Here is a 23,461-nt window from a genome sequence, read left to right on the forward strand (position 1 = left end):
GACCAGAATTGGACTATAAATTGCACATGATTCTTGTTTCTTTGAATCTTAAAGAGTATTAATCTACATTTCACATATTGTTTTGACTTTTATTCTAAATATAAATTTCATTTGTAAATTCAAAGTATGTGGATTGCTTACAAATATTTATAATATTTTGTTAAAACAAATTATTAACTTTAATCCCCCATCTGGAATCTATGTATTCTGTTCCTACGTTTGTTCTGAAGAGCAGAAGGCCGAACAGCGATTCTTGCCTCCCATCCCATCCCATGCCTAGGCCGGTTTTGATATTTTACTCGCTGTTATCATGCAAACGATGATCCCACTCAAGGAAACCAATTCAGCCCAAAAAAACCCATTCAAGCTGCCAGCCTCAGTGGGCTTGTCTTTTCAATGAAAAGATGTACGAAACAACGTAACTTTTAATACTAAGCAATATACACCCAAATCAGCCCAGCCCAAACAACACATATTTCTGATTGAAGCCCTGTTCGGCATTTATTAAAAATTTTGATACCAAGTAATTTAACTTTTTTTTTTTATATTTGTCACCTTGTTCAAAAAAATCTCACCATAGGTTTGAAATAATTTTATATTAAATTTGATCTAAATAAGTTTGAATTCAAATATTCAAATAAATTCGCATAGCTTACAAGGACAAGCTTGATTATTTGGTTTAAACTTAAATTTAAGCTGAAAAAATTCCAAAGGAATCTAAACATGTGCAAAACCAGGGATGGTACGAGCAGTAAGCAAGTGCGTGCATCAAACACATGGCGTCGCTTGCCGCCCAAAGCACTTAAAACACACAAAAAAAAATAAGTAAAAAAAAGGGTGATTCTGGTTCGCATTCTCATTCATGCGTGTGCGTAAATGTCATCGTGTTTGCCGTTATCTAATCTGAGTCAGAAGTGTGATAGGCTCAGGGGTCCATTTTCTCCTACCTTTTATCACTCAACGCTTGCACATTCACAAACCCATCTCAAGATTACTACCACAAACAACTACGCTCCCTGTGCTTTCCATCTTAAGCGAATATATTCTTCTTCTGCTTTTCATTTCAACCAGCGGATACCACCCTGTCTTTGTTTCTTTGCAACTTCACAAAGTAATCAAAATTATTTCTTTTTTGAAGAAGACTTGTAATTTCATTTGATTTAAAGCTCTTCTTCCTTTCTTTTCTTCTTATGAAGCACTCTTCTTCTTTATTCTTCTTTGCCTGTCTACCTTTTTCTGCTTCTTCTTTGTTTTGTTCTCTCTTTCTTTTACCTTATTCTTGACAATTAATTTGGAAAGGAAAGAAGATAATTAAGATATGGAGAAGGCCGTTCTTGATAGTATAATTAACAAGCTTCTTGAAGTTAGAGCAAAGCCAGGGAAGCAAGTGCAGTTATCTGAGGATGAAATCAGGCAACTCTGTGTTGTCTCCAAGGGTATTTTCCTGAGGCAGCCTAATCTTTTGGAGCTTGAAGCTCCCATCAAGATATGTGGTATCTTTCTACAACGTCGCGTACTTAATTAATTTGATCATCTTTGTGGTTCATTTCGACTCTTATGAGTTGGGTTGTTGTCAATTTTTGACCTTGATGAGTAGTATGGTCTTTGACTGAATTTGATCATTTCTGAAATTATTGCAAATTTTCTGTTTTTTATGTAAAAATTTCGATGTTTTTGAATTGGGCAGTGATTCACTTTTGAGTTTGACATATGAATTTCAGTTTCATGGTATGCTTGAAATCTATATTTGGTGATGAATTTAGTTCCTTTTTTCCAGTTTGATTGTTGGTTAAACCAAGCATGCTAGTAATTGTTTGTGTTGTTAGACATTGCCCCACTTTGTAGTTTATGAAATCAGTTGGTTATTTTTTAAATGAACCGCGGGCTCTAGTTGAGTTTTGCTTAGGAAAGTGCTGCTTCTGTTCTTGGATAGATCGGATCTTATTGTTGTTAGATTGTTCCTTTATGCATTACATCAATTTATGATTTTATTGAGGAACCCTGTGACAATTTGAATAAGACTTTGGAACATCTATTTCAGTAGGTATCATAGCTATTTACCTTTTGTACATGTAATGTAAGTGTACTCAATGTACTTAGCTGCATAAATATTTTCTTTATGTGCTGCAATAACCTATACCTTAAGCTGCTCTGTAATCCAAGTCTTGGCAGATAATTGTTCTTTAGACAGGCTAATTATTCCTTCTTATTTTTGTTAAACTTGAATTAATAATCAGTGACCTTAGTAGCTTAAAATTACTTAAATCAGTCTAGTTATTCTTTCTCAATTTTGAGTAGACCGATGCCTAAGTGTATTATCTCCGTGAACTTCAGTTCTTCTTCCCTTATATAATTCTTAGGTTTTATTTTTTTCCTATCCTGTTTAAGCCTAAGAGCACACCTTTGGCCACAAATCACTAGCATAGATCATCCTTGATGTTTCCTTGCTCTCCTGATCTGTATTAGTCAGACTGAAGATAATGTGGTAAAAGTTCTTATATTCTTTTCCACTTGCTACACATGCAAATTTATATTTGGCATTTGTTCTCTGGAAATGCACTTTTATATTCATAATCATGTACTAATTCCCCCGCACTACAATTCCACAACTCCAGTTTTATTGATGCCTAGTTAAAACCAATTTTAGATGTATCGAATTATGTATTGCACTGTATTGGAAGTTTTTAAGTTTTTATCTAGAAATGCTTTATCTGTAAGTATAGAAAGTAGAACATATGAATACTTCCTAAGACACTTTCTGAGAAAACAAAAAGAACACCTCAGTTGCTTGGGTTATATTCTGAATGTTTTTGTTACTTATTCTTTTTAATGACACCCAGGGGATATCCATGGCCAGTACACTGATCTTCTGAGGCTTTTTGAATATGGTGGTTTACCTCCTCGTTCCAATTACTTATTCTTAGGTGATTATGTAGATCGTGGAAAGCAAAGCCTAGAAACAATTTGCCTTCTCCTTGCATATAAAATAAAATATCCAGAAAACTTCTTCCTTCTGAGGGGCAACCATGAATGTGCTTCAATAAATCGTATTTATGGATTTTATGATGAGTGTAAACGCAGATTTAATGTCAGACTTTGGAAAGTATTCACAGATTGCTTCAACTGCCTACCTGTGGCAGCTCTTATTGATGAAAAGATACTCTGTATGCATGGTGGACTTTCTCCTGACTTGCATAAGTTGGATGAGATAAGAAATTTACCACGACCTACTGAGGTTCCAGAAAGTGGTTTGCTATCTGATCTCCTGTGGTCTGATCCTGGTAAAGACATTAAAGGTTGGGGGCCAAATGAAAGAGGAGTTTCCTATACCTTTGGTGCTGATTTGGTGAAAGAGTTTCTTCAGAAGCATGATCTTGATTTAATTTGTCGCGCTCACCAGGTTTGGGATGCCTTCAAACTGAATCATTGTGCCCTAAGAAAGAGTAGTGTGTTTTCACTCATTGGTTATTTTTTCAACAAATTGCAGGTTGTGGAAGATGGTTATGAATTTTTTGCTGATAGGCAGATGGTAACCATATTTTCAGCGCCTAATTACTGTGGGGAGTTTGACAATGCTGGTGCCATGATGAGTGTGGATGAAACTCTAATGTGTTCTTTTCAAATATTAAAGCCCCCAGATAAGAAGCCAAAGTTCAGTTTTGGGAGCACAACCACTGTTAAGTCTGCTCCTCCAATCAAAATGAAGGTAATATTATAATTTGTTATTTAAACACTCCGTGCCCTCCCAAATTTTCAGCATCGTCCACTTATATTCAAATATCAATTGTTGATTAAAGTAAATAAAGTAGTCACCTAAGGAATCTTTGTTGACAGATTAAAGAAAAGAAAAAAAAGTTACACCTAGTCTAAATTTAAGCTTGCTCTTCAAATTAAGAATGAGTACTCCAGACCGGAAAGTGATTGTCTTATTCATATTGACACTCTCTTATCTTATTCCTTTTGGTTTTCTGATAATATTTTCCTGTGTATCTCAACATTTTCTAATTCTTAAAATTTTAGTTTAAAAGCTTGCATAATTTTCTCTGAACTTTCTATTTTTCTCAGTGGTGACGGATGAGATATCTGAAGAAGGCCAGAAAGTTAGATCATGGAATATTAACAAAGTAGTCATCTAAGGAGTCCAAGAGTTTGTTCCCGTGATGGGAAGAATATGCATTGGCAGCTGTACTTAGTCAAGCTAAGGAGAATCAAAAATGTTACTCTGCCACCAGGATTTTGGAAGCTATAATATTTTGTTCTACTCTCTTCATGTACATTATTGATGCAATGCATATATTACTCTGTTGTTTCTCACTCTTGTTTCAACTGAAGTCTCTCTTCAGCTTCTCTGCTGATGCCCTTGTTTCATAATCCTTCAATCCCAGCATGAAAATCAGATGGTTGTCTTGACATTCCCGGTGGAATGCATTGTTCCTCCTCCATAACTGGCATGAGTGTGTTTTGTTTCTCAATATATATCTCATTTATAAAATTTGCACCGGACAGTGGTTGATAAGCCCTTTTGCACAGCTTGTTTGTGCATAACAACTTGACAGATTCAGTGGTAAATCGCATTGGAAACACAAATGAATGCTCAGACAGGAGAACCATGATAGATTTCTCAAGTTAATTGGGCCGTACTGTAATCAGGAACAACCAAGTAAAGGATAAGGGTATAATTACACTTCTTCTGGGCTTAAAGTTATGCACCTTCAGGGCATTTCCTTGGGCATCACAGATACCGGTTGCTCGTTTCCCTGTAAAACTTTCTCTAAACTTTGTTAAAAGGAAAATTAAAATAATAATAATAACAACAACAACAATCTCGAAGATTTAAAAAGTATTTTTTGATAATATTTGAACTTTGAAGCATTCTGCAGAAGCCTTGACACAGATGAAGCTGGGTTGGAATCCAGCTAGTAGCATCAATTAAAGTTGTTTACTTCTGCTTTTGTGGGGTGCCTTTCATCTTCATTTGCATTGCATGCCTCACTTCAGGCATTTTAAAATGGACCACTTATAATAATCTTGAGCATGCATATGCATATGAATAAGATAGCTATTTATCTAGCTTCAATGCATGCGCATGAACCTTTTGATATTGCAAATTATGTTTACTTTCCAACTTATGCATGTCTTGCCCATTTGGCTTTTCCTTAACATTATTCACCAGTTTGCATCAGAATCCAGAGTGCACCTAATAAAGTCATAACAATGACCTTCAAAAGGCTCTTTAAATTCTCTCAAAACCATGCATTGCCAAATACCTAATCCACTTTCATATATTCTGGAAGGCTAATTCTGCATTATCTTGGTGATATTCTAAAATTCTAAAGCGAATTCCGGACCATTTCAAATCGTAATTAGGATTCTATTGGAAGCAGCCGTCCAATTGCATCTTACATACGAGTTTTTGACCCCTTGAATTCAAGTCTTGGAGATTTATCTTTTCTCTTTGGCGTTAAATAGGAAGACAGTTTACATACAACCAAATGGGTCATTTTCTTAAATACAGAACGTAGCTTGGTCCATCATCAAAGCGCGTTGCTGTTTCCACAACCCGTGTTGGAATGTCAGTCAGGGTGGAGCCTGGAAGAGTTACAGGTGAGTAGAAGACAGTAAGCAGAAGACGTGACTGATTCATCCAAACTCCATCTCCAAAGTCCATTCACAGTTGAATCTTCCATGCCATATGTTGTCATAATAAATTCCTCTAATTACAATGGTGTGTGAAAGGCTAGACTTTCTCCCATAAAAAATATCAAAAGCCTTTAACTATGTATGTAATATATTTGTATGAAAATGATGGAATTGTTTTTTCTTTTGTGTTTGTATATGACTTAAATATTGAATTACAATTCAGAAGATGTTTGTGATCATCTGGTGAACAACCTTTATACTTATTTAAACAAATTATTTTGAAAAAGACTAGAAGAAGGTTTTACACTAATAATACAAGAGAAAATCAGTGACAACAATAATCAATTTCAAGACACCCAATATTTACGCAGTTTGCCCGTGTTCGCGAAGCCGTCCTCAATTTTATTAAACTGAAAAAAAAAAAAAAATCTATTTGAGGTTGTAGGGATTTGAACTAGTGTTTCTCTTGTATTTTAGGCCAAAAAAACTTATTTCTATTCAAGTAGCTTATATGTTCTAATTTTTAAAAATTTAAATACTCATCTATCACTCAAAATTTATTAAAATTTTATGTTAAAGTTATAGGTAAAACTGTCATTTTACTAATGACATTAGAAAAATTATAATTTTATCTTATTTCTTTGTCCAAGTTTTAAAAATCAATAATTTTATATCTATCTAAACATTTTCAATTTTGAAAAATGACTATTTACCCCTCACACATAGGTTTTTCTTTTGTCCTCTCTTCGGGCACCACTTCATCACTAGCGCTTCCTCTTCCTATTTTTATTGTTAGAATTGTTTAGATAACTATCGTGGGAGGCTGTTTGATGAAGAGACGACGAAGAGATCTTGGAAGAGACAGAGACAAATCATCTCTATCTCTTCGAAGTCAAAGAGTCTCTTCGCTTTCATCTTGGAAGAGAAGACGAAGAGATCGATGAAGAGACTTCATCTTTTCGTCACAGAGCTTCCAAGGTGGTCAGTCGAATGATTTTGACAGTGAAGGTGGGAAGAGTAAATTGCTAATGACAGAGTGATGGCAAGAGAGGGGAAAAGAAAAAAAACCTAAGTGTAAGGAGAAAATAATCACTTTTTAAAATTGAAAATATTTAAGCAAGAGTAAAGTTATTAGTTTTTAAAACATAGAGAGGGAAAAGAAATAAAATTATAATTTTTTTAATATTATTGATAAAATAATAATTTTACCCTTGAATCGAATTGAAATTTTAACCCAAAATTTCAATTATATCCCAACTAAAGTACATTTTCATATCCATCGACAGATTACGAACGTTTCATGTATGAAATGTCTGTTCCAACCCTCCAGCATGCTCTTTCTGCTTGTTCCCTTTCCTGTTCTTCTTCTAGCAAGTCAGCATACTAGGAACACGTTTGTTCCTCTTCGGAACGATCACAAGGCTTTTGAAACAGGCACCAGCATAATTTCTAGAACAAGTGTTATAGACCTTCTACAACACTTAAAACAATCTCGTTGCACTTCTTTTGTCGTTTTGAATTTTCGAATATGAGCCACGTATACTTAATAATTGCAATCATTGTGTAAAAGTTAGGTCATACTATTGCCACATGGATGTCCACCAAGCAACAACATTCGGTCTCAACTCAACCACTTAATTCTTGAGAAGATTAAAAATGGATTAATCAAAACAGAACATAATTCCACTTCAAAGTTTGTTGCCGGCATTTTCCGAACTCTTTGCTGTCTTGTTGGCAAGTGGGGCGTTATTGACGTGCATAATCCAACTTGAGAGGCAGTTTTATCTTTTATGAAGCAAAACTGAAGGAGCAATATGTGGAACTTATAACGCACACAGAAAAAGACAGGCAAATGGAGCATGTAAAGATAGAGTAATATACCGTACCTATCTCTTTTGAGTATTTAAATGTATATATATTTACATGTGTCTTCACATGATTGGATGTTATTCTATTATTGATTCAAAATCAACCAATTACATAATGACATATAAAATATATATTTATGGGTTAAGATAACAGCTCTATGAATATATTGCTCTTGCTTATCCTCATATTCTTTTGTCTCTTTCCTTTTTTTTAAGCAATATACATGCCTCCTTTAATGTGAACGTGCCAATTAATAGGTCAAAGTAAACGGATTTTGGATTGACGTTGCAAATGTTTCGACAATTTGATACTTAGTTTCGCTCAAACAATAGTCCAGTATTGGCTAGACTTGTTCATTGGTTATCCAAAAAAAGGAATAAGCGGCTGCAAGTTAACAGAATGAAAATTTGTTAAGGCTTAAAAAGCTTGTGCTTATATGATAGTCAACCCATTGAGTTTTTCAGAAATAATTCTGATAACGTGATCAAGATATTTTCTACTAAACCACTATAAAATTATATAGTACATTGTTTTATTACTTTACTTTTATTGAAGTTCATCTAAATGTAGCTTTGACCCGAAACTTCAATTTAAGAACATGAAACTTTTGCGTGTAGATGGAAGGAATTCGACCAAATACTTATTAACAAAACTTAATTATTTTTGCTTAAACAATAATCCAATATTGGCTAGAATTGTTCATTGATTATCAAGTTGATATAAAAAAATTTCTCACAGAATAATGGTCAACCCAGTTTTATAATGAACCACCAATAGTCAACCCATTTTTGCTTTAAAAAATTGTGCCCATATGATGAACCACCAACACAGATAATTTTTTCTCGTAAATCATAAATTATTTTATAATGATCAAGTTATTCTCATATATGTGTGTCATCATCCATGCATCGTCTAATCGATGCATAAATCTTTGTAATATTGTATAGATTTATATGATGTTATCTAGTCATTTTTGTTGGATTTTGTGTGGTTTTCAAGTTGAGAAACCACTAAGGAGAGAGACCGTATATAAGACCAATCAACAGTTAAAACCGATTGATAGCTGGAAAGTGTGATCGGAAAAAATCAAACTCTTAAGCAGAGAAATGCAATTTATTAAACTTTTTTTTGGTTTGGGGGGCGGCGGTGTGTTGTAATTGTTAGGTTGGGCCTGGAAAATGCAATTTTTTAGTTTTGACCTGGAAAATGCCATTATTAGTTTTTCTAACTTTGACTGGAAAATGTAATTTTCCAAATTTTGTGTGGGAAAAAATGCCATGGTTGCAATTTTCCAAATTTTGGGTAGGTAAACTTCAGGAATTTGGAATAACACCGAAGCTTGAGTGGTAAAAAGACTTTTGGTATAATAAGATATTTGCTATAAAAGAACTATAAAATAACAGAGCACTTTGTTTTATTACTTTAAGTTCGTTTAAATGTCATTTTGACCCGAAACTTCAATTCAATAATATGGAACAGTTGCGTGTAAATTGAAGGAATTCCACCAAATAACAATTATTATTAATAAGAGAACAAGAAGGAAGAGTGTAGATCAAAATGTGAAGGAACAAAACTACATCCTTCTCTATTGTTTGACGATTCTATGTGCATTCTTTGGCTAAGATAGCGGCTATGTGATAAGGTCAATATATACAGTCAAGTCAGCTTATGTTATAATGTTTATTATCAGAAATTCCACGCACGATGTTAAAAGGGGATAGCTGTTCAAAGATGGAAGTTACAGCATTCCAGTTGCCTTCTTCATCACGTCTGCTTGATAATGGACAATTCATAATTTGCCTTGAAATATGAAATATCAGGTACTGTTTTTTTATGTGTTTTCCACATGAACTACACGACGTTTCACCATATGATTGGATCACAAATGCATAAGAATTTTACATGATTCTGACGTATATATTACTTTAAGCCATCACTTTAACTTGCACACCCCGGAGATGGAAAAACACCAGTCAAATAGTACAAGGTTAAAAAAGGCTGAGACAGCGGCTATTTGGACTAGTTGAGTTGTGAATGAAGCCCTAATATCAACTGTGAAGGACTATTATCAATTCACTGTAGGAAACCTGTGGAATATATGAGGAGGAAACGTCTTAGAAAATGAAGCGCCAATTAAAATTGTGAAGGGGTTGAATTAATGTGTAAGGAAGCTTGAAAGCAATGAAAGCGTTGACACAGATAAAAAAATAATAAATTATGGTATATGCCATAATTGTCATTAGATGCCGGAGTTGATTCTGGGCTTTAGTAAGCTCTCGCTGCTTAAATAGCCAGCCAACATAGCCAAAAATTTCCAGCTCTCTCGTCTCTTCCTTCACTGCATATTCAAAAAGCAGGTTAGCTTCTCTCTCTGTCTTCTGTCTCACACACTCGCACATCATAGCTAGACTTCTTTTTGTGAACCTATGAGAAGTTCCTTGCTTGGAAAGTTGTCCTTTATTGTTTTTTTTTTTTTTTTTTGGGATTTTCGGACACATTTTGATACTTAAAAGTCCTTTGTCTGTTTAATACTATTGGTGAGGCTCTCTCTTCATCAGTTGGAAGTTGAAAAACACAAAGCCTCTTTTCTTTTCTTCAATTGGTAGTTTAATTTGCCATTTCAGAGATCTTCGTTTTTGTTTTTTCATATACAGATACTGCATAGAATCCTTAATATCAGCCTCTTCCGCTTTTATCTATTCTATCTCTTTACACTAACAGAAGCTTTTGGGTTGGTTTTCTTGAGAATTTAGTTGGCAAATTAATTAACTGAATTGCGTAGTCATACTTTGAATTTGTATCTTTTTCATGCCTCGTGAATTAGTCCAAGTCTTGTTTTTATCCTCTTGTCCGTACTACATATGAGCATTCTTTTCTAGTTTTATGCATGCATATATGTGTTGTCCTTTTACTCAATGGAATTAAATTAAACTGGCCAACAGGCCAAGCCTGCTTTCTTATGATGATCTTCTGCAATGACTAATATTTTGTCGTAGCAACCCTAATTAATACTCCACCTGTTATTATTTTATGTTAAGTAAATATTTCAAAATACTTCTTTTTCATTTGATTCAATTGGAGCTTTTTTATAATAGATTAACAGTCATTAATTGTGAAAAAAAATAATATTCTGTATTCAAATAGGAACTAGGGTAGGTGATGCCCATCTTTCTCTTGCGGTATTGGATTAAAATGAAGTATTTATTCAAGCAATAAAATTATATATACTTATTTTTTATACACAAATATGTATACATTTATATATATCATCATATAATTGATTAATTTTAAATTAAAAATAAAATAATATTTAATCATATGATGACATATATAAAAAGTTGTTTGGTTCTCAGTTATTAAATATTACCTCAGTAATATATATTTTATTATTTATATTATTTTATTTCGACAATCTTCTATGTTTTATAGGTGATAATCTGAGTATCAAATTTATTTTAGGTATTAAAAAAATTACAAAGATAATATTGATTTTATTATAATTATATTCTTATTTATTAATTTTTTAGGATAAAAATAATTCATTTTTAATTAATGGAGCAAATAATATAAAAAATAACCACTTATGGGTATTTTATATTATTTATTGAATAAGAGATGTGTCATGTGGTTTTGTTTTAAGATGAGCATTTATTGGAGATGCATGCCTTGCAAATACCTTGATGAATAGTTTGCTTCACAATAACTGGTGCCAGAAAAGATTTTCCGAAATTCAAGCTGCAGTAAATTCCTTTCCAAAATTCTGATTTTATGCTAACATGAGGTAATTTGAAGGCTCGTAAAAACGTATGAATTTAACTAATTATATTGCTCTTGTATGTATAAATGCAGGAAAATTAATTTCTAAGGTATTGAAGGAGGAAGACTAGTACCCTTAAGTTTAAGTGCTTAGCCATGGCTAGAGGACAATTGGGTGTGCTCAATGCACTAGATGTGGCAAAGACCCAATGGTACCATTTTACTGCCATTGTTATTGCTGGAATGGGATTCTTCACAGATGCATACGATCTCTTTTGCATCTCCTTGGTCACCAAGTTGTTGGGTCGCATTTACTACCATGTCGATGGCGCCGAAAAGCCAGGAACATTGCCTCCAAATGTTTCAGCTGCCGTTAATGGTGTGGCTTTATGCGGCACTTTAGCTGGTCAGCTCTTCTTCGGTTGGCTCGGTGACAAACTGGGGCGTAAAAAGGTTTACGGTATAACTTTGATTCTTATGGTTGTTAGCGCCGTCGCCTCCGGGCTTTCCTTTGGAAAAAGTCCAACTGGTGTCATGACAACCCTTTGCTTCTTCAGATTTTGGCTTGGTTTTGGTGTCGGTGGTGACTATCCACTTTCAGCCACTATAATGTCCGAATATGCTAACAAAAGGACTCGCGGAGCATTTATTGCAGCGGTTTTCGCAATGCAAGGTTTTGGGATTTTGGCTGGTGGGATTGTGGCTCTGATTATATCAGCTTCATTTAATAACCGATTCAATGCTCCTCCATACTCAGATAATCCCTTAGGCTCCACCGTGCCTCAAGCTGACTATGTTTGGCGCATTGTGTTGATGATTGGCGCCATTCCTGCGGCTCTTACCTATTACTGGCGGATGAAGATGCCTGAAACTGCTCGTTACACAGCTCTTGTTGCCAAAAACGCAAAACAGGCAGCTGCCGATATGTCAAAGGTCTTGCATGTAGAACTTGAAGTGGAAGAGGAAAAGGTTGCACAACTAACCATAGAAAATCAAAGCAATTCCTTTGGCTTGTTTTCTAGGCAATTTTTGAAACGCCACGGACTTCACTTATTTGGAACCTGTTCAACTTGGTTCCTGTTAGATATTGCGTTTTACAGTAATAATCTTTTCCAGAAGGATATCTTCAGTGCAATTGGATGGCTTCCTGCGGCACAAACAATGAATGCTATTGAGGAGGTTTTCAAGATTGCAAGGGCACAAACACTTATAGCTCTATGCAGCACAGTTCCTGGTTATTGGTTCACAGTGTTTCTCATTGATCATATCGGAAGGTTTGCAATCCAAATGATGGGCTTCTTCTTCATGACAGTTTTCATGTTAGCACTTGCTATACCTTATGATCACTGGACCCAGAAGGCTCACAGAATCGGCTTCGTTGTTATGTACGCACTGACATTTTTCTTCTCAAATTTTGGACCAAACGCCACGACATTTGTGGTGCCGGCAGAGATTTTCCCCGCAAGGCTAAGGTCAACTTGCCATGGCATATCAGCAGCTTGTGGTAAAGCAGGTGCCATTGTGGGAGCATTTGGCTTCTTGTACGCTGCCCAAAGCACTGACCCGGCCAAGACAGACGCTGGTTACAAACCGGGTATTGGTATCAAGAATTCACTATATATGCTCGCTGCTGTTAACTTTGTTGGGATGCAATGCACTTGGTTCGTCCCAGAGGCAAAGGGCAAATCGCTTGAGGAGTTGAGTGGAGAAAATGAAGATGACTCTGAAGAGACATAACAGGCAGCTGCTTCTACCAGCACTGTTTCTGTCTAATGATTTTTCTTAAGTTTACTTGATTTGTCAAACTGTGTGAAGATTCAATGGTTTCATTTTAGCTTCCTGTTAAGTCTAAGAAATTAAACACAATAAACATGTAATTATGATGATTTTCTTTGGTTTAATCATTTTCTTTCAGATTCACAGTTCTGCTTTTATAATGATGTAAAATAATTAGCATGGGGCTATTAATACTACAATTAAAATGGACCATTGAATTCGAAACAAGATGAAACAACTAATATCTGACTTAAGTTTCTATTTTCAAAGCTTAAGAAAACATTGTTCTTATTGTTTGAAGTGAGCATCTATTTGTAGGGACTTTAAACCAAATTGCATCAGCCAAAGAGTTTCAATTAGTCAAAGTTCAATATTCTGGAAGAATCAAAAGTCTTTTAACTGAATTACATTATTTGAAAAATGTAATGTTTTATTTAATATTGTTTTAAATTTAGTTTTTTAGACTTCTTTTGTAATGGTTACATAAGGCAAGTTTTGTCTTGCGGCCAAAATATGACAAGAAACTTAAATTGTTCTCTAGTTATATTTTCTTATTCATTACACTTATCAAATATAAGATCTTGTGCCGTTCACTATTTATATTACTTAATTTGGTCAATGAGTTTGTGAAGATTTCTTGATTTGACCAGTATTTTGGAACCTGGTAGACTTGCAAAAACTGATAAACCGACTATACTTGATGATGCAAATAGGGATTCAATTAGACCAATTAAGAACTAAGGCCCAGGTGCTCAAAAGAAACTAACGAAAAGTTACAAAGAAGGGATTAAAAGTTTAAGGGTTAGTTGATTCACTTTGCCACCCAGCTTCTATTTTTGTTTACTGGGGATGGATACCACATTCACATGTATGATTCATGTCACTTGTCTTGCAATTCTTTGCTACTGTAACTTTGTTTTTATCTGAATTGTTTGTAATGACTTATTAACTAGCTGTATTTTCTTTTCTGAAATTGTAGAAGCAAGCATGCATTCTTCAAAGAAATGGCACATTTATAAATTAAAATTCCATTTCATTCTTCTATGTACTTCTGAAGTAGCAATTCTTTCTCATTCATGTATAACTTTACAATCTCTCTGTTACCTAGAGCAACAAAGCTTACAACTAACAAAGCAATGGAAGTGTGTATTGAAATTGCCCAAGGCCAAAACTAATGAAGCTATTATTTCAATGCTCCCTGCATCTGTTCATCTCCTTCAATAGGACATCATGGTTATCCCTTTGCTTTGTTGCAAGTCAGAGGAATGACTTTTCTTTTTATGATTCATCATGTGGTATCTCCCTTTCAGCTGAAGTGGTATTCTGTAGTTCAGGGTTTTCCTCTCTGTTTGTGGAAGCCTTTTTATCACCTCTTTTGCCCCAGAGTAGCAAATACAAACCAATGATAACTATTGCTGCCCCAATTATTCTGAGCAGGAGTCACAAGTCACAGAGGTAATCTTTTAATGCAAAATCTTTAATGAAGATTGAAAGCTACAAAAATAAGTCTGCAAAATAAAATTACCTGCCAGTGTAAAGCTTTTCACCGAAAACAAAACCCCACCAATGCCTGCCATGTATATCAACCATCATTTAGTTATAAGAAAACCCAGGCTCAGTTAATATATTATAAGGCTATCGAAATACTATCACATACGCCATAAATGGTAGACCAGAAGTCGATATTGAATCCAATTCTCCAAGCAGCCGGTTTGTGTTGGAGTATGATAGATAGTGAAGAAAGCTGATTGTGCTGTCCCAAGAAAGCATATGCATGTTGTTAGTGATAGTTGAGCAGGATGTCTCTTCAATGTGAATGCCTACATATGACACAGTTTTGTGAGTGAACTTTTTTTTTAACTATTTGATTTGGAATAGAAAATTTGAGTTTTGATTGAGCTGGAAATGAACCTGCATAATGTGCCAAAGAGACCCAAGTTATGCGGGTTGCAATAGTCAGAATGGAACCCTTCAACAGTACCAGTGCTCATGGCTATGAGTGTTTCCTTGAATATGGATTTGATGAGAATGCCATAGATTCCTTATGATAGGCCCCTTATATACTTTCATGATCGTTACACCAGCCAAGGAAGCCGTGGTTCCTACAAGTTTTGCAATACCTCTAGAATTTCGAAGAGCAAGTGTCTCTAACCTGCAGAGGAATGATGGTCAGATTTCTTTGTAAAATTTTAGCTTCATTTTGTTTAAAGATAGCAATGAAGGCCAACCTCAGAACAATTGCAATTACAAAAGTTAAACCCACCCTGAAATTATAACCATATTACTTATTTTATTGTAAGGTTACTCAGATTCATAGTTTTTACCAGGCCATACCCTTGGAGTGACAAAAAGAGCCACTGTCAGCCATCTAATGGTACCTTTCAAGGAAAAAGGCTAAAGGGGACATGAAAATGTCTGCAACGATATGCCTATAAGTTACATAGACATGAGGATTCATGCCATGATTGAAAGAGGCTTCTGTGATGAAACACAGAAGAGTGTGGCCAATATGAGCAATAACCATAAAGAGGTGTGGCTTGAACCTCGTGCAAATGCCCCATAGGTGACTTGCATTAAGTGCCATGGGCTCCTCTTCTCACTTCTTCGTCTTTACTTCTTCACAATCAGCTGAAGGAAACACTAGCACAATACTCTTGCAAAGAAGAAGCCCTTTAGAGACTTCCATTTTTTTTCACATGGGTTCCATCTCTGGGGAGGACTACCTCAGTGCAATCACATCCTAGAAGAATCCGTGCAGGTAGAATAAACAAACTCATCTTTTGTTTTCCACTTCCAAAACGTCATGTACGTCTAATCAAGTATATAAATAAATATCCGCTTAAAATGAAGAAAGAATCACTGGAATATCGAAACTGTCAAATCTGGTTCAATCTGTAATTAATTCTAGAATAACTTCTCAGAGAAAATCCAGGAAAACCACACTTTCTATAGATGATGAGGACTGTTACAGAACCAAAATCTTTGTGCAGAGATAATGTCTTGAAAGAAGACCAGAACCAAATGTTGTTAATAACAGTTAATTTTAAATTTTTTTATGATTTTTAATTAAGATTAATATAAATTAGTGATATTAAGATATTTAATAATATTTTGAGGGGAAAGTGTTATTTAATTTGAAGGGTTTTTTTTATTTTTTTCATTTTAATAATTTAATAAAAAAATTAACAATTTTTAACAAATTTAATAGACAATTGAAAAAACCCTTTTTAGGGCCTGGGCCTTCGAGTGTTTTCTTGTTTTCCTCGTAGAAGCGAATGGCTTTTCCAGAATATTAAGAGGATTATGGAATCCATTGAAATTGAGAAGCATATAAGCCTAACTGCTCCTGCCTTCACTGTGGAATGGATTTTGACACCGCCACACCGGCCTCTCACCCACTAACACTTTCTGAAAGAAATCAGTTTCCACACCTGCTCTGCTCTTCAATCTTCAAGCTCATGTTCTGGTAATTGTAAGTTACTGATAGGTGAAAGAGATACTTGGTATGGTAGATTCGTATCTGCGATATGAAGATGTAGATATATATGTAACGAAAAAGAATTTACTCGAATAGATTCATCTCTTCAATCAAATAAGGGCAAAGTACTGTTTTCTATCCAAAGTATCCTCTAATCTTAAGTTTTTACTTTGAAAATTTCATTTACTCACTTATGGGTGATGAAAATTAATGAATCCTAAACCTTTAAAATTTTATCTCTCCTCCCCCCCCCCTCCCCCCCCTTAAACCCTAAAAACTAACAATTTTTCCTATAGGCCAAGTTTTAAAAAATGATATTCCCCAAAGTTTGATTTTCAATCTTCAATGTCAAATCCGATGTCATCGCTGGCAACAAAAATTCTTCAACGTATCACCATACTCCAACGGTCTCTCTTCGCTTTTCTGAAACTTCGACTGATGTAAATCTAGTATAGAAAGACGAAGAGCTTTATCGAGAGATGAAGTTCTTCATCTTTTCAGACTTCTTCTTTTAGGAAAACGATCGTTTTCTCAGACGTCTTCTTCTGGGAAGACAACCATCTTCCCAGATGAAGACAAGATTTTTATCTTTATTTTTCCATATCAGATTTAAGTAGAAGAGGGGAGAAAGATCGTCAGAGCATGATGATGCATTGAGATATTTTCATCATCGATGATGATGTTGGATTTGACACCGGGATTGAAAACTAAATCTTGTAAGGGGAATGTCATTTTTTAAAACTTGATTTAATTTTTGTTTTTAGAATTTTTAAGGGGAAAATTAAATTTTAAATTTATTTTTAATATTATAGATACAATAATGATTTTATTCTTGAAACTAATAGACTTAACTCCCTATGAATATGTGTTTGAGATTTTCATGATTGAGGGGTAAAAATTGAGATTAGAGGATACTCTGGGTGGGGTGGGGATAAGTCAACAAATAAATGACAAATGGTTTGATGCTACTGCAAAAGTCCAACAGAGGATGAAGAGTGATTTATAGCCACACGATTGCCTGTGTGCCTTAAAGTCTTCCGGCAATGCCACGTTTCTCAGTCAAACATCAGCGGCTGTCCTTTTTTTCTGAAATTGTGTACTCTGTTTTCAACAACCAGCCTACACCTTCTAATAAGCCAACAAATATTTATAGGTCTTCTTTATTTGATAAGTCCTTTGACAGATCAACTGTCTAGTGGGCCCAAAATTGTAATGTTTGATGGAAGGATTGGGCAAAAGCCTTAAATTCATTTGAAAGTTCTGTTAAAAAACAGATTGTCACTCTCCTCACTCCTTCTGCCTCCTTGGTCACGCCCATGCCCAGTTCATTTCAGTGCCACATATGCAGCAACAGTCTAGCCTCTTCAATTCGATAACGTCTTTAGTTCAATAACACTGGTCTGTTTATTTAAAAATATAACATTTAGTTAAATTAACAAATTAGCTTTTTATATTATAAAATATCATTTATATTAATAATATATATGAAGTATCAACTCATAAAATTAATTAATTAAATTATATTTTTATTTATCATATTAGCAAGTAATAGAATTAATCAAATTTGACAGTTAAGATTATTGTTATATAACATACATATTAAACAATAAATTATCGAATAATCCAATATAAAAAATAGATTATTAAAATAATTAAATATATAAAATTGAGTGAATTTTATTATATTATAGTTCAATTATCAAATTAATTTGGTCAAATAATCAATCCCTCACGTTAAGATCTAACATAAAAAATTATATTTGTTGAGATTTATTTCGATTCTATCTCAATAAGCCATCAGGCTAAAATTCTGTTTGAGAATGAAACCAACTCCTTTACTTAAACGGTCAAGTCCCAAGTAGAGTTTCAAAACATTGTCATCACCCACTAAAACCAAACGCACCACTATTAAAATTATTTAGTGACTTGCTTGTATGCTCCACTCTCTGGACAAATAATTGAAATTCCCACTGTAAATTGAGATAAGATTGGAGAAGCTATTAATCCCGATCAAAATATCCACGAATCCCAAAATTTGACATCATAAACATGTCTTGTGATTCCAGAGATTACTTTTTCCGATCAAAAACCCACATGGATCCAAAAATTTTACACCATTAAACAGTACTTATTCATTTCTATAGCCGAAGATCCATATGATACAAAGCATCAACAAAGCACTCCCAAAGGAAAACACAACTTTGGCTTAAAAGCTCTATCTACAAAAACATGTACAGTACTAAAATCTATACTTTTAACATTCTCTCATGTCTTCTCTTCAAGTTAAATCGCTCACTCCTCCTCCAGTTATTATCCATGGATGTTCTGCAGCACAGTTACCGTTTTATCAGTCAGAGATTTGATTATATAAAACAATACGCAATTCGTGTATACTTACGGAGAACTTGTTCGGCGGAGAATCTTCTAGAAGCGTCCTTGCAGAGCATTTTCCTCAGCAAATCCTTCGCCATGGGAGAAACGTTCTGAAACACCCGATTCGGAAACCGGAGATTCGCTCTCAATACAGCCTCGAAAGTTTCCGTTACCGTCTCCCCGTAAAACGGCGGAAATCCCGCCAACATTACGTACAAAACGACACCGGCGCTCCATATATCCACTTTCTCGTTATAATCCATTCCCGCCAACACCTCCGGAGCCACGTAGTACGGTGTCCCTACCACTCCCCTCATCAGCTCCCCACTCTCTTTGTTATAAAAATCTGCCGATCCGAAATCTGAAATTTTCACAACATTTCCGGACGAGAACAGTATATTGTCTGGTTTTATATCGCGATGAACAATCCCTAACCTGTGCATGTGAGAAATGGCTTGGAGAATTTGAGTGATGATAGATTTTGACTCGGATTCAGACAGAATGCCTTTGTTGATTATGTGGTGATACAGATCTTGTGAATCGCAGAGCTCGAGAACCATGTTAAGGTGATAATCGTCTTCAAAAACGTCGACGATTTGAACGATGTGATGATTCGGAGTGAGGAACTGGAGGATTTTGGGCTCTAACAAGAGGCATTGGGAGTCGAGCGTGTCGCCAGAGATTAAACTCTTGTCGATGGATTTAACGGCGAAGGATTCGCCGGAGATCCGTGAGGTACACCTGAAAACGGTGCCGAATCGTCCCCGGCCGATCTCTTCACAAACTTGGTAGTCTCCGTTCAACGCCTCGGTCATGAGTCAAATTGGTTAGTGTGTATCTTTTGTTCTGATTTTGTAAGCCATGTGATTCGGTATTTTTATTAAGCGAGATGGTTTAAAGAATGTCTAGGGAATATTCCATTTTGGTAAGTGGCCAATAAGTATGAGCCATGTGTTTGATCCAACGGTTGGAGATAGAGATAGGGTGAGGTGATAAGCCGTTGGATTGCAAACAGAGTCGCCACACTTTAAATTACGAGTTTGTAATTGCCGGTTGATAGGCGTCTTATGAGAGAAGAAAATTGTGACGCGTATTCCGTACAGAAGCAGGCCTTCCGTGGCAGTTGGTCAGGTGTGGTGTACGTGGTCATAGTGTCGTGGAGGGCTTTTCTAGGACATTGTTGCCCACGTTTTATGTGGAAATTACAGATGTGGCACTGTAGATGAAAACGCTTTCTGCCTTGGCGGAAACTTCTACTTGCGTTCCACGCGTGAATATTCCAGTGCTTTTTCTACCTTACAAAGTATAAATTATTCCATAAAAGACTGAATCACAGGGTCCACCCATAGTTTTGTCAATAGATTTCCCCCACCCATTGAATATATAAATACGACTTTTTCACCCAAAGTTGAAACTTTGTTAACAAAAATTGGGTTTTGAAATGCTACATAGGCTATAATTATAATATTACCCTCGTATCATATCTCTAACCTTTTTTTTATTTCTTCTAATTCCTTCTTTGTTCTCTTTTCTATTTTATTACCTTCTTTTCATTTTACTTCCTTCTTCTCTCACAACCATTTTAAAGGGTGATTTATGTCTTCATTCTCACAATTGATCCCCAAACTCTCTTAGTCACTCCACCTAATCTCACACAAATTCAAAACAAAAAATGTAGCAAATCAACCTCATGTCCACATAACTATTCCAAATCTTACCCCAACAATCTTGCATATTAACAACCATTCTCTTTCAAAATTAACAAAAACCCAAAAAAAGAAAAAATACACAAGTTGTTGATGGCTGCTGATGGAGAAGAAAAGGTTGCTGGTGTGTTCATATTGTTTTGATCTATTAAATCCTCCACAAAGTACTATTGAATCTTTTTCTCCCCATAAACTACCAAAAAAATTAAAGTTTTCTCTCACACTTAATTTAATTTTTATCCAATGTGAGATTTTTAACAAATAAACTCATACTTACAATCGTTAGGCTAAACTAGGGCTTTAAAGATAAGAAAAGTTGATGTTAAATAGATTTTTCTTTAAACTTGGGCTCACATACCAAATGTTAGGCATTTAAGTGGTATTAAACACATTTTACTACTAAAAGCTAGCTTAAGGGGTGTGGTTTTCCCTTAGACTTGTATAGCCACAACCAATTCAATTCCCAACTTATATAGAATTCCTAACATGATATAGTTGGGCTATATGGTCATGTCGTTGTGATTTGACTTTGTGTTGTGGTCACATGCTACATTTGGGGTGGGTTAGAGCTAAACTTGATGAGGTTTGGTGGTTGTACTTCGTAGTGTGATAGAATGGTGATTGAGTTTCATAAATTTTATGGTGGCAGTTCTTCTTGAATTGAGAGATTGATGAAGGCAATGGCGATAAAAAAATAGAGAGTGATGTAGCATAGAGTTGATGAACTAGAGAGATCAGTGGGAGGTTGATTAGAAGAATTAAGAAAATAAAACGATAGGATGTTTTTGGTCAACACTTGCAAAGTCATTTCCTAATCTTCGTAATTTCAATTTTGTTGTGATTCGAACCTAAGCAATTCTAGTTACTGGTCAATGAAAGCAAAATGACACTTTTGTCTTTATATCATCAAATTTTCGTTATTAGAATAAAATTTTGGTAAAAAATGCAATTTATACATTTGGTGGAGGAAAAAATCTTTCCACCAAACTTTGGGTGGGACAATGCGATCCACCGTTAATAAAATGACATTATTTTTCCGTGCACTTGAATCACTCGAATAAAATGACTTTGTAATACGGAATATTAGGGCGGGACGATCCAGGAAGCCACCATTGACGTCCAGACTAAAAAGACGAATTTGAAAGAATATTTGGAAACCGAAAGGCTTGATTTGGTTGGCAAATCTTTAAGAATTTTTCCATGTAAAGATTGCTTTCGCATTTTTTATTGCCTCTCGAATGAAGGAAAAAGGTTGTGGCAGCTACGTTACTGTCAAATCATTATTATGATTTAACGTACCAAAGTAAATAAAATAATAATAAAATTATCTGTATCAAATTTTATTATATAGTCAAATAATTATTTAATTATATTAATAAATTATTTTTATAAATAATCAAATATTTATAATTAAATACACATAATATTATTAAAACAACCAAAGACGATAAAACCGCCCAGCGGTGGAGCCCCGACCACTCACCAACCACTTCCCCCAAGCTCTGGTTTCATATTATAATGACAGTCCAACAGCTGGAATTGGGTGGGCCCGTTGGAGTTTTGCATGCGCGAATGACTTTTAGATTTTACTTCAAGGATTAAATGGAGCTTTGGGTTACGTTTCTCATCCGTTGAAAAAAGGGCAAGAAACAAAGTGATCCACTCTGGACCTTCTCGTCAATCACTATCAGTGAGGCAAATTTTTTGGGCGGCATTGTTTTAATCGACACTTCATCCTAATGAATCCATTAAAGGATATTGAAATTTTTACCACTATTTTATTCTGTGTATATAAAATTGTCACCTATCCTAAAGCTTTCACAAATATACCACAACAGTACTCACCTTCTCCAAAATACCCCTCTTCAATATTTCATGCATAAATTCTCTCTCTTCTGTTCTGTAATTTTTTTTTCTCTTCTTCCTCTTCTTCCAAAGTGATAAAAGAATCACTCTCACTTTTTCCTCATCTTCAAAAACAAAAACAAGAAGAAAAAAACTGAATTCTTCATATTAAGAATTTTTCAAAGTAAAGATTTAAAAAAAAAAAAGAATAACCTATAAAAACTCAAACATATCCACTGTATATACCTTGTAGAAAATGATGATCGGAGAAGAAGATGTAGTAGTATTTAACTGAAGAAAGATAAAAATTTGACGTTTAAAGATTTAAGTGAAAAATAAAAAATTAAACATTTAACTGAAAAAAAAAAAACGTTTTTTTGTTATTTTTGAAGGTTGGCGTAACGCCAACCCTTGGCGTTACGCCAACCCATATTTAAAAAAGGGTAATTAATTAAAATAAGCAAAATTTTAAGCGTTTATACGTTTTTAGGCTACCCTAAAAAAGTTTTACCAAAATAAGTAAACCGTATTTTTTTTACCCTTTTTACCCTTATGTTGAAAAACCAAGTAAAAATATTTTTTCTGAGAATGTGCGTCGGTTTATGGTGGTTACGATGGTGGTAGGGATTTTACACTGAAACCCTAAATATGTCGAATTATGTATATGGATGTTTTTGAATGTTTCGAACGCTTAAAATGATGTTGTTTCAATGTTAATAGATGTCTGGAAGTGTAACCGTTGAGAGACAAAAGCGCGCAAATTTACAGTATCACGCAAACTGCGCAAATTTACAGTGCTGCGCAAACACTGTTTACACCACGCAAACACTGTTTACATCTCGTAAAAGTAGATATCATAGTCTGTAAACAGTATTCTTTGCGCGATTTTGCAAGCAGTTTGCGCGATGTGAACAGTATTTGCGCGGTTTGCGTGACACTGTTCACAGTTTGCATGACACTGTTCACAGTTTGCGCGACACTGTTCACTTTTTGCGTGACACTGTTCATTTTTTGCACT

General features: G+C 34.8%; 3 protein-coding genes and 1 pseudogene across 4 annotated transcripts; 2 read left to right on the plus strand and 2 right to left on the minus strand.

Annotated features, from left to right (window-relative positions):
* The first annotated feature begins 852 nt into the window (after positions 1 to 852).
* On the plus strand, positions 853 to 4,314 carry LOC123220585 (serine/threonine-protein phosphatase PP1-like). Its single transcript, XM_044642848.1, has 5 exons — positions 853 to 1,111; positions 1,300 to 1,493; positions 2,841 to 3,400; positions 3,488 to 3,706; positions 4,066 to 4,314. Exons 2-5 carry the CDS (start codon positions 1,319 to 1,321, stop codon positions 4,069 to 4,071), a joined length of 960 nt encoding a protein of 319 aa, XP_044498783.1. The 5' UTR covers positions 853 to 1,111; positions 1,300 to 1,318; the 3' UTR covers positions 4,072 to 4,314.
* A 5,205-nt stretch (positions 4,315 to 9,519) lies between these two features.
* LOC123220584 (probable inorganic phosphate transporter 1-7) lies at positions 9,520 to 13,166 on the plus strand. Of its 2 annotated transcripts, none has more exons than XM_044642845.1 (2): positions 9,520 to 9,866; positions 11,359 to 13,166. In XM_044642845.1, exon 2 carries the CDS (start codon positions 11,422 to 11,424, stop codon positions 13,000 to 13,002), a length of 1,581 nt encoding a protein of 526 aa, XP_044498780.1. In that variant the 5' UTR covers positions 9,520 to 9,866; positions 11,359 to 11,421; the 3' UTR covers positions 13,003 to 13,166. The 2 variants fall into 2 exon arrangements, with proteins under 2 accessions (XP_044498780.1, XP_044498782.1); XM_044642847.1 differs by lacking the exon at positions 9,520 to 9,866 and adding an exon at positions 11,076 to 11,249.
* A 1,153-nt stretch (positions 13,167 to 14,319) lies between these two features.
* On the minus strand, positions 14,320 to 15,631 carry LOC123221552 (annotated as a pseudogene).
* A 2,995-nt stretch (positions 15,632 to 18,626) lies between these two features.
* LOC123220586 (phosphoenolpyruvate carboxylase kinase 1-like) lies at positions 18,627 to 19,869 on the minus strand. The gene is made up of 2 exons (XM_044642849.1): positions 18,918 to 19,869; positions 18,627 to 18,844 (listed from the first exon to the last, which is right to left on the minus strand). The coding sequence occupies exons 1-2, from the start codon at positions 19,705 to 19,707 to the stop codon at positions 18,798 to 18,800; spliced, it is 837 nt and encodes a 278-aa protein (XP_044498784.1). The 5' UTR covers positions 19,708 to 19,869; the 3' UTR covers positions 18,627 to 18,797.
* Positions 19,870 to 23,461: the final 3,592 nt, after the last annotated feature.

The sequence above is a fragment of the Mangifera indica genome, chromosome 7 (genome assembly GCF_011075055.1).
Source record: "Mangifera indica cultivar Alphonso chromosome 7, CATAS_Mindica_2.1, whole genome shotgun sequence".
Classification (NCBI taxonomy): Eukaryota; Viridiplantae; Streptophyta; class Magnoliopsida; order Sapindales; family Anacardiaceae; genus Mangifera; species Mangifera indica.